The sequence below is a fragment of the Artemia sp. Qi Xiang Cuo genome, chromosome 18, assembly GCF_049724085.1.
Source record: "Artemia sp. Qi Xiang Cuo chromosome 18, ASM4972408v1, whole genome shotgun sequence".
In the NCBI taxonomy this organism is placed as follows: domain Eukaryota; kingdom Metazoa; phylum Arthropoda; class Branchiopoda; order Anostraca; family Artemiidae; genus Artemia; species Artemia sp. Qi Xiang Cuo.
The window spans coordinates 41,183,264-41,200,586 of record NC_142811.1 but is presented as its reverse complement, the minus strand read 5'-3'; the positions used below and the strand labels follow the sequence as shown (position 1 = coordinate 41,200,586).

The window sequence follows — 17,323 nt, the reverse complement described above, 5'->3', positions numbered from 1 at the left end:
TTGCTACTAATTTTTAGGATTAATATTTTCCTGTGACCACGCAGAAATAGAATTGTTAACTAATAAAACTTTGGGAACTTGTAATAATACAGAACAAACCCAAGAAGTAAAGTTAGGTTAATCCTAATGAAATATATAAAAACCCAATGAAAATATAATACTTTAGTAACAAAATTATGTAAACTACAACAGAGAATTATCGAAAGCAGGCCGCCCAGAACGCATTATATTTAATACTTAACCTAAACTAATATAGAACTAACCTAACCAAAATATTAACTCTACATACTAAATATTTAATTGAAATTTACCTACAGCATAGTTGTTCCACTGAACCTAAGCTAATTGTCTCCGAATACTGACAGCCAAACCGATTGTTCTGTGATGTTACATATCAAATTTTTTTAGTGTGTTCTGGATAATTAACTAGGATAATTAACTTCTGGATAATTAACTAGTACCAAACTGAATTAAGATCAATTACAATTAGGGCAGAAAATGAAAAAAATAGTATCTCCATATATAAACAAAATTTAAAACAGCATGCAAAACTTCAAAAACTGTATAAAATGTCATACAAAACTGTAAGACACAAAAGTCATCTGTAGTTTTTTCCTGAATGAGGAAGTTTGTAGATAAATTTATTAGCAGAAATTTTTTTTTCAGGTTTAAACAGTCAATTATAGTAAATACCTACAGTTTTAGACGATAAGATATACTCGAAAACTGCAAGATACTTTGAGTTCGTTTTTTTTTTTAAGCTACGCAATAAAGATTAGAAAATTCAGCACGAATGAAATATTAGTTGTGGAGGATATTCTATCTAGAAGAGAGATAGACAGGGAAAAAAATAGACGAGTCAGACTCGGAAAATTCCATACTCAGATTTTACTGTTAGCCTAGAGTCATGCTAAATTTTTAAATCCTGGTCTTAATTTCAAGAGTTAAGCCTACTGCTTGCTCTGCTTTTGTATGGTCTAGGAAAGAGCATTTAGAGTAATTTTGCCGTTATTTAGCTAAACTCTTGAAATTACAAGTAAAGTTTCAAAATTTAAAACTTGGTCTGGCTCGTGGCTAACGGCAAAATCTTGTGTTTTGACCTCTATTTCTTTTGTATTTCTATAATCTGGAACGTTCACGCTCCCTAAAACTAGTGTTATGACACAGAACGTTGACAAATTTGGATTATCTTAATTAAATTAAACACAATAGCGTTTACTTTGGTTTCTGGCACAGACCCCTCTTTCCATTTTTCTTCTTGTAAGTTTCTATTTTTGTCGTTATTGTAAGATGATATAAGTTACTCTAAAGCTTTTATAATTTGTAGTTCTTTATGCTCCAGTAGACATTCCATGGTTGTCTACCTCTAAACACAGGTTAAGCAATCGTAAGTATTATTTAAGGGGAAAAAGAAGAACAAATAGGTCTACTTTATTTGTTTTATTATTAATTCTGCCAATCGCTTCCTGCTTGACCAATTTTGACTTATGAAGACTTTTATTTCAAATTCAAATTCTATAAACCTAGAACCTGCGGATTCATAATTGCTAATAAAACCATCGACTACGGGAGCAAGAACCCATTGGACCAAACTGTGGACAGACAGGCAATGCTAATGCTAATGCCCACGGGTGTATTCAGAAATCGTGATGGGGGCTGAAACATAGCATTTTTGGGGGGAAGGCTATTTTCAACACAAACTTGTCAATAAAACAAAGTAAAATGAGTCACATTTCTGTTATCAAAAATCAAAATAGACAATTCAAATTATCAAAGTAACCTTTTGTAATTTTTAGGGGTACTTGCGTCTGATCCCGACAATACTCAACAATTTTGCTGCTAAAAACCGGTTTATCATTCTCTGTATACGAAGACAATTAGCTTAGGTTCACTGAAATAAACTACGTTGAAGCTATATTTTAATTAAATATTCAATATACAGAGTTGGTATTTTGGTTAGGTTATGTTAGGTATTTAATATAATGCGTTCTGGGCGGCCTGTTTTATGTAATTCTTTGTTTTATTTTCCATAATTTTGTTGCTAAAGTATTATATTTTCATCTTTTTTTAGTATATTTCATTATTATTAACCTAACTTCATTTATTGAGTGATGTCGGGATAACACGTAAGTACCTTTTTAGGATGTATTTTCGTAACGTGAGACCTTTAGGTTTATCCCCTTTCCCCCAGATACGCTGCAGCACATGTCAGCTTAAGTCGTACTTTTTCGTTTACCAAAGTGACCTCTTCACGGCTTTCAAAGTCATTCTATTGGATAAATCTCGTTAAATGAAAATTCGGGGACCAAGGCATATGGTACATAATACAAAAAAGTATCACGTTCCTCACAAAAAAAGTCTTCAGTCATCCCTTCATTTTCAAAAGCTAGGGGAAACACACAAACCACCAAACAGTGTCTACTTCTTATTAGGCAGCCACCTTGTACTATTACCGACTGACTCCCAGAGCAGATCCGGGGGTTCATTAATGGGGCTTTGGACTTTTTCCAGGGGTGCTGTGGACTTTTAATAAGCATTGGTAGCCTACACATAGCTGATTCAAATTATGTATACATTTCTATCGTAAAATGTTCTTTCCTATGTTCCACCATGTTTAACAAAAACAGCTTGAGATTTTAAATGCTATTTGTAAATAGGAATTAAGAGATCTTTAAACGCAAATAAATCTGCTACTTCAGTTTTGTCTCGTCCAGGTTTTAAGGAATTTAAATTCGAAATGGGCCAGTTGACCCAAGTCTAAGGGGGCATTTAGATTGAGATAAAGTTTGACAATGCACGAATTACAAGATCCATTGGCAAAGTTATGAGCTTTTTGCTAACTTGGAAAGCAGTTGAGTTAGGTGAATAAAGCTTTCACCAGTGGATTTAGAATCTGCATTATGCTCTAAGAATGTCTTTTGCCGTATCTACGTCTAATCAATCCATCTCCAAAAGGTACTGACCTTTTTTGAACTCTGATAAACTTTGTGGGTAGCCTAATTCTCAACTAGCTGGTACCCACGCGATATATTGCATAGGGAAGATGCTAAAGGAAACTAGTCAAACGGATATCTTTCAATAGAGAATTGGATCGCAAACCGTGGTTTCGTCATTGCGTTTACAATATTTAAACTATTGTTTTTTGGGGTTTAGGGGGGAAAGGTACCAAGGGTAGGTTAGGTTACGCATTTAATATATGCTATGCTTTACCCCCCACTCCCCTAATTTGCAAATATACAGCCCATCCTATTTGTTTCTAAACTATTATATTGTCATCATATTTTGTTTTATTTCATTAACATTAACCAAACTTGACTTCTATCGTGGGTACCAGCTAATTGAAAAATACCACTTAGTGGCATAAAGGTGAAATTTTCAAAAATAGGCTCAAATTTATGTAATGTACCTAATAGCTTTCAGAATTTAGATTTATAAGGGTCTTAAGAATTTGGAAAAATGAATCTTAAATTTGAAAGAAAAAATCTTATATGGCTTGAAATCCTATAAAAGTCATCAGAATTTTGTTTTCGAAATTTAGAGTCCAAGAAAATTATACTCAAACCAAAATTAAGGAAAAACATATTTTACCCAAAGCTAATACACAGTGTTATTCCTCAAGGCCACTAATTAAAGAGGAACAATAGGAGTAATTGTCCCCTAGATTCCGGAAAAATATCTTTTGTATTTTCATGTTGTAAAAAAGGATAAAAAAAAATGCCCACTCGTGTATTTTGGAAGAAAACCCTCTTGTTAGCATCCTTGTTTTAAAAAAATCGAAAAAATATTACCCCCTCCCTACATTTTCATGAATTGGCGCCACTGATAGGCCTGTTTACTAAGCCTTAGAAGAAATAAAAGGCTAGAGATAAAATATGGAAAACGCCTTCCAAATTCATACATTCAGACTCGGAATTCGTTCCTGGAAGTTTCAATCTCCTTATTCTCGTAACTACTTTCTAAGATGTCAAAACTCCCTTATCTAGAATTTTACCGTTCCATTAATGTATTGTACAAGACCCATCAGCGTTTTTCATTAAGGGGACTAGATTAACATTATTTACATCTACAATGGTTTATTAAAATGTCTATTCGTAGCCAACAATGGCTGATTCCATTTTCAATCATGTTCATTTTCAAAAATCAATTATAACAGATTAATGAAAAACTTTTATCAACAAAAAGGTATTTTTCCCATTACTTAGGAAACGTTCAAAAGTCGAAGAAATATGGATAGAGAACTGGGCCAGTTCCAACCAATGGGTTGTGCATTGTAAATCACTGATGTATGCGCAGCACCGTTCCTTCGACCCTACCTCCACTTTAGGACATTTTGATTAAAATATACTTAATACATGAAGAGATGCCATGCACTGGAGGATCCAGGGGGCGGGGTGAGACCCCGCCCCCTGTTTTCTGATTGTTTCTAGCGCCCTCATCCCTTGTTTTTTTCTGCTTTTCACTCTTTTTTTCAAATAAATTTGTCAATTTGGTCAATTATTGGCACCCATGTCACATTGCTCCCTCCCCAAGATTTTTCTTATTGGCGCCCTTGTCACATTGCCCCTATACAACCATCCCTAATTCCATGTCGATAGTGGAGAATTAACTTGGATGAACCCTCAGGGGATAAAAAAAGATGACGAAAACATTATGCTTCTATTGATTCTCGGCATGATCTTGGGCACAAGACGGTTCTACTTCGACTTTCTAAACCTCCTTTAAATATTTGGTACTTATGTCTTGTAGCCACCACACTCAACAAGTGAAGTTAGGTTAATCCTAATGAAATATTCCTAAATATGATGAGAATAAAATGCTTTCGTGACAAATTTATGGAAACTACAACAAAGAATTGCAGAAATCAGCCCCCCCCCCCCCCAGAAAGCATTGTATTAAATGGTTTCTAACCTAACCTAACCATAATACCAACTGAAACATTTAATTCAAATATACCTATATTGTAGTTTTTCTCTCTCACGCTAAGCTGATTGTCACCGATTATATACTGAAATACAGAAAGAAACCGGTTCTACTCAGACCAAGAACTTGAGTGTGGTGGCTATAAGACATAGCCACCAAGTATTTCAAAATGCAAAGAAGGCAAAAAAAGAAACAGAAATTATTTTAATATTTTAATCCCCTTACCGCCTCGAAACGAATTAGATGCCTTACAAGATGGAGTTATGACTATCCATCTCATCTGCTTCCACTTAAATTCTGATCTGGAGAACATAAATAGACTTCAGCTCCATTACTCGGAACCTAACATCTTTTACGAGGTTGTAAATTGTTACAAGAAACAATCCTGTTACAAGTAAAAAATTTTCATACCTGCTAGCAGCCCAAGGCCACTAACACCTCCTTCCATCCCATATCTATTGACGCTTCCATCTAGCCCATCTCTGATAAAATCACCATAGACTGTATATCATTTTTATACCATCCCAGCTCAATCCTATCATGACCGTTCTGCGCATTTCTTTCCCCCTTACAGACTACTAATAGAAAAACATTCTAAGATTAGACCTGTATGCATACTTTAAAAAATATTTAGGTACTTTCCCATTATATGGGCATTTACAAGGGAACCATTCACGCAAAACCCGTTTTTGATGGGTTAATTCAAGAGACGGGTAAAGAGTAATGCAATCCATAGCGTGGTTTTCATTGCGTATACGATATTTAAACTGTTGTTTTTTGGAGTTTAGGGGGAGGGGGGGTACCTAGGTTATGTTACGTATTTAGGTACTTTCCCATTATGCGGGCCTCTCGGGTTAACCACTATAGAGTAGGCAATGATAAAACCCGTTTTTGACGTCTTAACTGCTATTGAGTAGGCATGGTTATAGCATGGTTTTCATTGCGTATACGATATTAAACTGTTTTTGGGGTTTAGGGGGGGGAGGTACCTAGGTTAGGTTAGGTTACGTATTTAATATATGCCATGCTTTACCCAGCATCCCGCCCCCCTAACGTGGAAATATATAGCCCAAATTTGTTTCTAAACTATTATATATTCATACTATTTTATTTTATTTCATTAGCATTAACCAAACTTGACTTTTTAGAGAGGCCCGCATAATGGGAAAGTACCCGTATTTAATATATGCAATGCTTTACCCCCCATCCCCCTTAATGTGCAAATATATAGCCCAAATATGTTTATAAACTATTATATATTCATCCTATTTTATTTCATTAGCATTAACCAAACTTGACTTTTTAAAAATGCCCATATAATGGGAAAGTACCAATATTTAAGCCTTTTTATATACATGACCGAGTGGGCTTGAATCATATTGTTCTAAAATGCTATGGTAGCTTTCATTCTCCCCAAATGACAATGAACTTTCTATGAATATCCCAATGCTATTATTTATTATTATTAGCTTTTGACCTTACATATACTGGTCCGAACCTGTACTTCGTTGAAAAAACAACTGACCTTGTGGATATTGCTTCAAAATTTCCTCCTTCCAACAATCTGACCTTAGCAAACAAAACGGCATTTGTAAACGGAACAGCTGTCAACTCCTCTAATTTCAGTTCCACTTGGAATTTATACTTTTTCTTTTTCAAAATAAACTCCATCGTACGCATCGGAGTCTTTTTTTTTAACTTTTTATAAACACTCTTGGTCAGAGCGTTGAATCAACTAAAAACATTATCAACACGATATCGGTCAATGCAATCAGTAATCGCGGCGTTCCTTTTCACTCTTTCCTCGCCTGAAAACAATTACAAAATAAATAATTAACTGTTTTTATGCTTATCAGTCACTAAATGATATAATCACAATGAGTTTTAACTGGAGGTAGCCAACAAGGTGTAAAATAAGAAAAACGAGTACCAAAAAGAATATTATTAGACACTCATAAAGCAATGGAGACCCCACCTACGTTTGTACAGCACCAAAATTTGCATAAAACAGAGATTTAAAAAAAATAGAAAATGAAAGATCTTGCGTATCAAAGGACAAAAACCCGGACCGAGGTGCGAGTGCTCCAGAAAACGTATAAATATAAGCGGCATTAGATCTTTTCACGGGTAGACAAAGAATAATACCTACGGAACAAGTACTGACAAAACCACTTGGCCGGCTCACCAATAATGGGACAATAAGTGCACAAATAAGTGGGAGGAGTTTTTTGTTCGCACCGAGAATGAAGAGCCAGAAATCATCTGCGGTAAACTTACTGGATAATTATATAAACTGTGGTGGTAACGAACTGTAAGTAAGGAGTGTCACGGCTCAATAGTAACCAAAACTCTAAAAAGCGGAATTTTGATACCAATAGATACATCAACAGAATCAAATTTTAATGCTGATTTTAAGTATATAAGTTTCATCAAGTTTAGTTTTGCCCACCAAAAATTACGAGCCTGAGAAAATTAGTTTTATTTTCGAAAAAAGGGGAAACAACCCCCTAAAAGTCATAGAATTTTAATGAAAATCACACCATCAAACTCAAGCGTATCAAAGAACCCTACTGAAGAGGTTTCAAGGTCCTATCTACAAAAAAGTGGAATTTTGTATTTTTTGCAAGAAGAAAGATCATGGATACGTGTTTATTTGCTTCTTTTTTTTCCAGAGGTGATCATATCGACCCAGTGGTCCTAGAATATTGAGAGGGGGCTCATTAAACAGAAATTAAAAGTTTTAGTGCCCTTTTTAAGTGACCAAAAAATTAGAGGGCAACTAGGCGCCCTCCCCCGCTCATTTTTTTCTCAGTCATCCGATCAAAATTTTGAGATAGCCATTTTGTTCAGCATAGTCGAAAAATCCAACAACTATTTATTTGAGGATGACTTAATCCCCCACAGACCCTGGGGGAAGTGCTGCAAGTTATGAACTACGCCTATTGTTTACATATAGTACTGGTTGTCGGGAAGTATACAGACGTTTTCAGGGGGACTTTTTTCGGGGGGGGGGGGGGTTGTTACGCGGGATGATCTTTAAATCGAGGAATTTTTCACGATGGAAGGGAAATTTCCAGGAACAGGCCACCGGATTTCCCAGCATTATTTGAAAAACGATCAGATATTGAATTAAAAAATTAAATAAAATAAACAAGTTTTTCAACTGAAAGTAAGGACCAACATTAAAATTAAAACGAACAGAAATTATTGCGTATATGAGGCGGTTCACTCCCTCGTCAATATCTCGCTCTTTACGCTAAATTTCTTTTAGTAGTTTCTTAAGAGCTATTTATTCTAATTAAACGGCCTTTGTGATTCAGAGGTGTTTCTAAAGAATTGGAACAAAATTCAAACTTTAGCGTAAACCACAAGGTATTGACGAGGGAGCAAACCCCCTTATATACGTAATAACTTCTGTTCGTTTTAAGTTTTAATTTTGCTTCTTACTTTCAGTTGAAAAAGCTTGTTTTTTTACTTGATTTGCAAAAAAAATTTAAACATTTTAGACAGAGAAAACAAATTGAAACATTTTAGTGTTTCACTAAAATAAAGAATCGTTTTTACTCAATAATCCGTAAGAAATAGGATGAGCTGTCAAATCGATATACAATCCTAAGACAAAATCTATAGCATTCTATCGGTGTGGGATATCAGTATCGTTGTTTCTATCAGTATGAAAATGCTTCGAATTATTCAGCTCTTTTCCGAAAAGGAAGGGAAGCCGCAAGCAATTGTTTCATAGGATGGCGCAAAATCCGGCTGCCTAACTGTAATTAGACTCATGTCAGAACCTAGATTAGCTCGTCCTAATATTCAATAATGATTTTTTTTTTTTTTTTTTTTTTTTTTTTTTTCAGAAACTTTTAAATTCTAAACGTAGTTTTGATTGCTGGAAAATAGATTTTTCAACTCAAATCCTAAACAGAAAATGAACCAAATATTCACCCAGGTGAAGATATTTGTTTCATTAGACGACGTGAAATCCGGCTGCTGAAGTGCTCAATTCCGTCTAATGCTACGATTGCTAATAGACAGATAAACATTTTATTTGAGGACATTTATGCTTATTTTTATTTTCTTATTACTTGTTGAAATTTCGCTAAGAATAATTCCGTTATAGTTGACCTCCGCCAACCTAATACTACTACCACTACTACTAACAACTCTTTGGGTACTGTGAGGCCAACACAGATGCGCCCGCTTCTCCTCCACCCCATACCAGTTCAAAGTTTCACTCTTTACTAAAACAGAGTTAATCACAAACAAAATAAACAAAAACTGATACCTTTGTTCGACTATCTAAAAATCAACCACATGTTTCAACGATATTATCACCGTCAAATAGTACAGTCAGTCTAAGGTTTAACTTCAAACAAATTGCAACAGCTTTGATTTTGGTTCCATTTAAACCGGAAAAAAATCCCTACAACATAAGAAATCGGCTATAATCAGACGAGGCAAAATTGACCATCTTTCGTCTTTTCTTCTAAAATGACGACTTTTTAAAAACAACTTAATTTGCACGTATTGAAAGTTGATAATAGTTAAATCTGAACTTTGACCGCATATGTTCAGCCCCCCCCCCCCCCACCGGCACATAAATCAAGCGTCGATATAGGTCTGAGAGCAAAATTACGCGAAGTTGAATTCATACACGAAAAAATTTGACTGCTAACGCAGAAAAGAAGTCGTGTCCATGTCAATTTACTCCCCCCCCACCCTCCAACCTAAACGTGACCACCTCGAATCCTTAGAATCCAATAGGCAACTTCTCACAAGTAGTTAAATAATTGATTTTAATTTGAACAAAAAACATAGATAATTTGAAATTGCAAAAGGCTTGGAGATTCACCACATTCATTTATTAATCACATGTATTCTTCGACTTCGATTTGGACCTGGGCATTAGAGCAACTAGTTCATATGCAAGATTTGCAAGCAATGTCCCATCCGATGCCATTTCGATGACAGCTGCACCGTTCACCTTACAACCACACTACACGACAGTGAGAATTTTCTTTGGTGCGGCTGGAAAATCCGTGAGGATAGGATACAGCATGCCGTTCTTAAATCTCCATCCCCAATTCTCAGGATCAAGGGCAGGGCTCTGAAGCCCGATCCAATATTGTACTTAAAAATATGTTCAGAAATAGTGAAATTTCTCTGCTGCTGAAGTAGGAGGTAGATCTTGGGGATGGAAAAAAGTTGTAGCCGTTTCTACTTTCTGCTTAAGGGCTTGGTGTCGGTAACTGTCAAGATTGTCAGTAGATTTTCCATCGTACAATATAGAAAGTGCCGCCTCTCCTGTCGCTTTAATCTTTTCTTTTGAAGCATTAATTCCAGAAAATGTAGAAGATTTTCCCTAAAATTTTTGTCGTCTCTCAGTCGCTTAAGCGCAATCCCTTTGCCAAGTCCAAGTAGACGAGAAGTTGTTTCGCAGCCAAGAATTGCGTGAGCAAAAGGAAGCAGCTTGCAGGTTTCAGTCCCAATCTTCTTAACAATACCTTCGATTTCCCAAGTTGCACCTGAAGTGGTTCGCTAGAGCTCACTGTTCAGGTAGATCTTGTGGTGCTCAGGAATACAAAAATAAAGTAACAACACCAAATAGTCGGTATCGTCACTGATAACTACAGTGTCCCATGTCTTAGAACAATCAACCGCTATAGGCACAATAAGCAAGCCAGCATCAGTTTTAGCTTTGATGGTTCTCAGACCTTTGCCTCATAAATAATCAGAAAGCACATTGACGAAACGGGCTTTATTCTTTTTGCACAAAAGGAATTCCTCTTTTTTGGTGGTCGGTCTCATTTCTGTACTAAAAGCACTTCTCATCCAGGGGCACAGTTTCGCTTAAGATAAGTCACATATTTTGTTTAAGCAGCGATGTTGTAGCCATCAAAGATAATAATGGTATCTTGATGATTGACCGAAACAGTTCCAGTGTCGTTCTCTGATCTCCGAATATTTTCCTTTTTTTGCCCAGGGAATCGTGTGAAGCAAAGCGTACCCCCGTCTAAGACATAGGTGCAATTCAGACTAAGTTTTTCCCAAGTATTATCAATTTCTGAAAGTCGCTTGATAACTTTTGCTAGCTTTGGTTTATTTGGCGTTCGGAACGTGCCAGAATCGTTAAAAAGTGACGCAGGATAGGAGCGAAGTTCATATTTAAATGAAGATTCTTCGTCCATATACAGTCGTTAGAAGACGGGATATAGTCAGTCGGGATAAGTCAGAAGACGCTGAAACAGCAATGAAGGGTCTAAATGGTGGATTTCTCCTCCATTTTTTTGCTTCGCCGTAATAAGGCGTCATAAGACTGTCTGATCCTTTCTTTGGACGAATGCTCCTTCAGAGATTTCCCTACCATTCCTTCAAGAATCTTCTTTCCGACTTCAATCAATCAATCAATCATTTTTTTAAACTAAAACACTATTACAAACGTAAAGAAAAGTTATTCGGCGCAAGAAGCTAGGCTTGTTGTGGGCCATACAACATAATAATAAAGCACTAAAAGAACTATAAATATTACCCTAAATCAAACAATACATATGAAATAAAGATGAAAGAGAATAAACACTAGCATACAGTAAAAAAAAAACTACAAATTATTATAATAATAACGATAAATAAAAACCAAAGAAGTAGAGAAACAGGAAAGACAGGATATATCAATTGGGAAAAAACAAAAAGGAGAAACACTAGGGAAAGAAAAATCGGGAAAATAAACGAAGGAGAGAGAGAAATTACTAAACTGGAAAGACCCGACGAAAAACTGCCTTTGCACACAGAAATAGCGGGACATCTGGAGGGATGGAATTCCATGATAGAATTGATCTATAAACAGTAGACCTCTGGGATGCTGTAGATGAACGGTCGGGTAAAATAAGTCTACGAGAAGAACTACGTAAAAAAGTAGAGTACCTACCTGAGCCTGTCCGTGAAAAAAAACTACTGCAGACTTCCACTACTTTTTCAGCGTTCACACTTATTGCAGCAGTTATGCCAGTAGCAAGGCTTCGAAGCGATAGAGGATCACTTTCGAAAGGGACTACTGCTCGAAAAAGTCAATAACAATTTGCCTATCTTCGCAGCCCCTCTGCTGCCTTGAAATACCACACTCTTTGTGTTGGTCGCTTGTGTGATACGAAACATACGTCAGTTTCTGTATTAGAAGATTAACGTGAGCACAGGCTGGACGTCCCATTACCCACTGAAGTCTCTGTACTTCCTCATTCCTCTACCTCTAGTTAATTCGGTTGCCGTTTTCAGACTTCTCACCAGTTCTTGTTCTATGACCGAATCTGTAGATATACCAGCCCACAATCTGTCCGATCTTCTCACAACGTATAAGCCTTTTTCAAAAGACTGGAAAAACGTTGGGCTTGTATGTTCAAGTCTGTTCATCTGCTGTAGATACAGCCTCACCGACTTCGTGTAGATGTTGTTACCTCCTGCTGCGAGGTAAGGGAGCTTGTCGGAAACTGTTTGCAAATAGAATTTCCATTGACTTGTACGTTCAGCTCTGAGGAAATTTCGAAGAATGGCAACCATGTCTATGTACTGTATCCAAAGTTTTCCTGTTCGAGTCTCGTGACTTCGCTCTGATTTAAGAGTCGACCGAGAAGCTTTGACCTTCACGAGACTTGAAGACTGGGATATATGTTCAAGAGAAACTCGTCCATTCATTACTTTCTCATATAGATCTTTGACTTCACTAGGCTCAACCGTATCCAATCCAAGTTCTGTATTCAATTGAATTTCTGCATCTGAATCCTCGTTTAAAAGTTTCTCTATCAGAATCGAGGAAAGTGCTGCGTCTACAATGATATGGGCTCGAAGTGCTCGAAAATAGCCTTACTTAGAAGATGAGGAACTGAATAGGAAGCGTATATCCATTGAAAGATTTTTTTAGTCCAGATCCATCCATCAAAGATACAATGGCACCGATAAAACTCATGAGGGTGTGGAATCCTCCTAGTCTAACCACTACTTTTGCAACATTACTTCCAGGTCCTTCTGCAGCAATAGTCTTCATGGACTTCCATCACAACAGCTGGTCAAAGGTTATGACCGGAGTAAATTCGTACCGTTCGGCCTGATGGGCAATGAATGTCAGTGTAGAAAGAATACAATTCTCGTCACTTGAAGGAAGGTCGATCATAGGAAAAAAGAGAATGTTGGCTTTACCGAGATGGTCTCCGACCATGAGTGACTGCATGGTTCGACTTCAACCTGGCCTAGGTTGATTGAGATACCACGACGTAAGCCAAAGAACATCTAAGCTTGAAATCTTTACTTCCTCGAATCCTGGATTAAGAAGATCATCGGATTCTTCCAGCTGCCGGACAATTTTGAGATGTGTGCAAAACCATTTATTTGATTGGGTGTGAGTGGGGGGGGGAGAATATGCAAGATACTAGGACACAACTTTTCTTGACATTTCGGCGTAGGAAGTGTAAATTTTCTCTTCGTGGATCTGACTTTGTGTAATATCCAACATATATTAATGCACGCTTTATCTCACGTGTGTGTGGGGGGAGGGGAGTCAGAAGGTTCAGGGATGACCAAAACACAGAACTGAGTCCATATTCATGATCTATGTACCTGATTCTCCTATCACCGACTTTTTCAAAGTGTACGTTATTATTTTTTGAAGTCGTTATTTTAGAAGAAAAGACGAAAAAACGTAAATTTCGCCTCGACCAATTTTGGCCGATCTTTTATATGTTGTAGAAAACTTTTATCTAGTTCGAATGATACCAAATTCAAAACCGTTGCAATTTGTTTGAGGTAACCCTTAAAATTAATTTAGATTGACTGTACTATTAGCTCCTTTTAAACACCGTTCTCATGTGAGATAAACTCGAGCCAAATCCTAGTCATTCCAGTCAACATAAAGCCAGTATGTATGAATGATGATGTTTCCTTAATTTTAATGTCACACTTATACAATTGATGCGGAAAATTGAAATTGCAAGAAATTGGTTTGAAAAGCTTGTATAAACACTAATTTGCTCCCAACTACGATCTACTAATACTAGATCTTTGTGTTTTGCCAGGAAGAACTCAGAGATATTAAAAACTAAATTTTCAAGCTTATATCTTTCCTAATTAAAAATAGATAGCAATTGGGTCTTTAAAAAAAAATGATGCCTTGTTCTTTACTTCGATTGGTCAATCATAAATTTTATGCTATAGGAGCTTCTTAGGAGGATTAAAAGAGGGGGGATTTGAATAGATTTGGATGGAGGAGGGGCGTACATAGCTGTATTGGCCTTAGGCGGCTTGCGGCTGCAGTGAGTTGTGAGTAAAAGTAGTAGTAAATCTTAAGTAAACCAGCATGACAGCCCTACTTTGCCGATGTGAAGCCATGGTAATCATAATTATAACAGCTACAAGTGCCATCTGATTTTACTCTCATTGGTTGGCTTTTTTTTCATTAACAAATGGGTCACAAAAAAAAACACATAAATCCTCGTATATTGATAAAAAAACAAAACTTTATGTACAACTCACAGTACAAAATTCGGTTTCAGAGTATGTAAGCGTGATTACGATGACCCAAAAAAAGGAACACTTCATCTGCCTATGCGCTAACGCACTATCCTGGAGAACTTAAACTCTCTGACTCCTCCTCTCCTCCTCCACCCCTACTAAACAATTAATCAACATTCTAAGGATAATACATTTTTTTTTTTTTACAGGGAATTTAAAGGAAATCAACACTCATACTCTATGATTCATAATGCTTCCTTTCATATACCGACAATCACCTCAGTCAACACACAAGAAAGTTTTCTCTTTTAACATTCACAAGCATATACTCACTCCCAAATCAATCTCCTAATCCGTGTCTACAATACTGGTTAAAACAAATACATCGCAAAGAAGCACGAAATTCCTCAAGAACCTTCTTACCTTTTACTTCCGCCACAAGCCTGTTCCAGACTTCAGAACCAATATACCTCATAGAAAACTTAGATCTGATAGTAACTGGAACCGGCGTTCTAACCAATTCAACATTTCTAGTTTCATAACTATGGTCCCTTTCATTATAAAGTTCCGAAAAACATGCAGGTAACGAAATAGAAAAAAAATTATACATAAACAAATTTACATAAAATTTAACCAAACCAAAGAATGGTAAAATTTTAATTGGTGATACCTCAATCTTACCGAATTCTGGGACAAGTCATTGGTCAAAACTCTTACAGCTTTATTTTGTAACACACGGAGCGGATACAAATGGTTAGTGAACGTCGACGACCAAACTGTAACACAATACAGCAAATATGGATGAATAAGAGAAAAATATAACATTCTAATAACCTTTTTGGGAAAAAAAATTTTCAGCTTCTGCAGAGTTCCAACATTTTTGGCTAATTTAGTAATTATAAATGCAATATGATCTTTAAAACTTAGGCATTCATGTACCATTACACCAAGATACCTTACAGTACTTGTACGTTTTATGCTTCCATTTACTAACTCAATTTCTTCAATCCATGGATAGTAATTTGCACTTCTGCCATATAACATGAACATTGTTTTTATCTGATTAATAAGTAGTTTGTTCACTCGCATCCACCTCTCGATTATCACCATTCCTTGTTTCATGCCATTTTTCAAATCCGCTTCTGTTTTCGCAGCCATTGTAAATTGAGTATCATCAGCAAAACTTGGAAGTATTGCTCGCACCGGACCATTACTGTACCTTGGAGTTGACAGTTGTTTGAGGCATCCATTTATATCATTAATGTATACAAGAAATAATAGGGGACCAAACACAGACCCCTGTGGCACACCGCACTTTACTACCATCTCTTCTGACAGGACTGCGTCCAGTCGTACTCTTTGTGTTCTTTCTTCAAGAAATGAGGCTATCAATTTCAGATTTTTAGAACGGAGTCCAGCATTTTCAAGCTTAGCCAATAAAATCTTATGATCTACACAGTCAAAAGCCTTCATAATATCTAGAAAAATTGAACCCACCTTTAAACCTGAATCTAGGCAATCGTTAACAAATGTTGTCAAAAATAATAAAGCATGCTCTGTAGACATATTTTTTCAAAAACCAAATTGACTTGAATGAAAAAACATCTTTTTTCAAAATAATCCATCAGTCGTCTATAAATCAATTTCTCAAAAATACGAGAAATCGCTGGAAGTAGAGATATCGGACGGTAGTTGTTCATATCTTCCTTATCACCTCCTTTATATAGAGGAATAACCAAAGCACTTTTCAAGCCATTAGGGTACACTTCAAATTCAAAACATTGATTAAAAAGGTACAACTGATGACTATATATAATTGGGTAAATTTTTGAACTATTTGAAAGGTTATAAAGTCAATTCCAGCTGCCGATTTTTTCATACTTTTTAAGATATCTTCAAGTTCAGGCGATCTCACTGGTTGAAGATAAAAGTTGTATCACTTGCTTCAGGAAGAAAATTCTGGTACGTACCATCACCATTTATGCATTTCACAGATGTCGATATTCTTAACCCTACTTCTAAAAAGTGGGTACACAAGTTATTGGCTACGCCACTATCCGACTCCCACGGCAAATTACTAGGAGCTATTGGATCACTATTTGGGCTTATTACCGACTTATTCAGTTGCCACGTTTTAGCTGGGCTTCCTTCATAGTCTTTAAATTTCTGTGCATAGTAATCTATTTTTGCTTTTCTTAAAAGACTTTTTAACTTTCTATTAAATTCTTTATATTGTTCTTTATCAGAATGATGCTGAACCTTGAGTCACACACCTTCTATACGTTACTTGCCTTTTTTCCATCGAGGCTAGTAATCCTTTTGTAGTCCAAGGTTTAATTGGCAACTTATATCTCTGCTTTGTCTCTTTAAACTCCAAACACTCTTGAAATTGTAATTTTATTTTTTCATACTATTTACCAAATTTGGTATCAATACCTGTACTATCCTGAAGAAACTCAAAATCTGCACTTTTAAGCTTCCGCTTAAACTTCAAAAGCACATTTCCATCCACAAAAGGCATCTTTGGCACTCTTTTATTCTTGGGTTTTGGACCAAATATTCCAGGTACAGATATTGCAACCCCAAAATGGTCAGATACACTATTGATAACTACTGTGGGGCATAAATAATTGATATTTAAAAAAATATTATCAATTATAGACTGTGAAGTTTATGTCACTCGTCTGCAAATGTTAATTGCAGGATAAAAACCAAAACCTAACATTGTGTTAACAAAATGTCTAACCTTACTATTTCTATCAACCATATTTAAATCAAAATCAAAATCCCCACGCATAAAACATGGTATTCTTGAACTTGGTAACTTTCCCAAAAATTCATCAATCAGTTGGATAAACTCCTCAACATTACCTGAAGGTGGTCTATAAATTACTACAACCATAAACTT

At 36.1% G+C, this 17,323-nt stretch overlaps 1 protein-coding gene across 3 annotated transcripts in view; it reads right to left on the bottom strand.

Annotated features, from left to right (window-relative positions):
* The window catches only part of LOC148941502 (early estrogen-induced gene 1 protein), a 130,174-nt gene that overhangs the window by 63,629 nt on the left and 49,222 nt on the right, over positions 1-17,323 (bottom strand). For all 3 annotated transcript variants that reach the window (XM_089104291.1, XM_089104293.1, XM_089104292.1), the window contains exon 2: positions 6,446-6,728. In XM_089104291.1, the coding sequence (XP_088960417.1) occupies positions 6,446-6,600 (155 nt within the window). In that variant the 5' untranslated portion in view covers positions 6,601-6,728. The remainder of the gene's footprint in view (positions 1-6,445; positions 6,729-17,323) is intronic.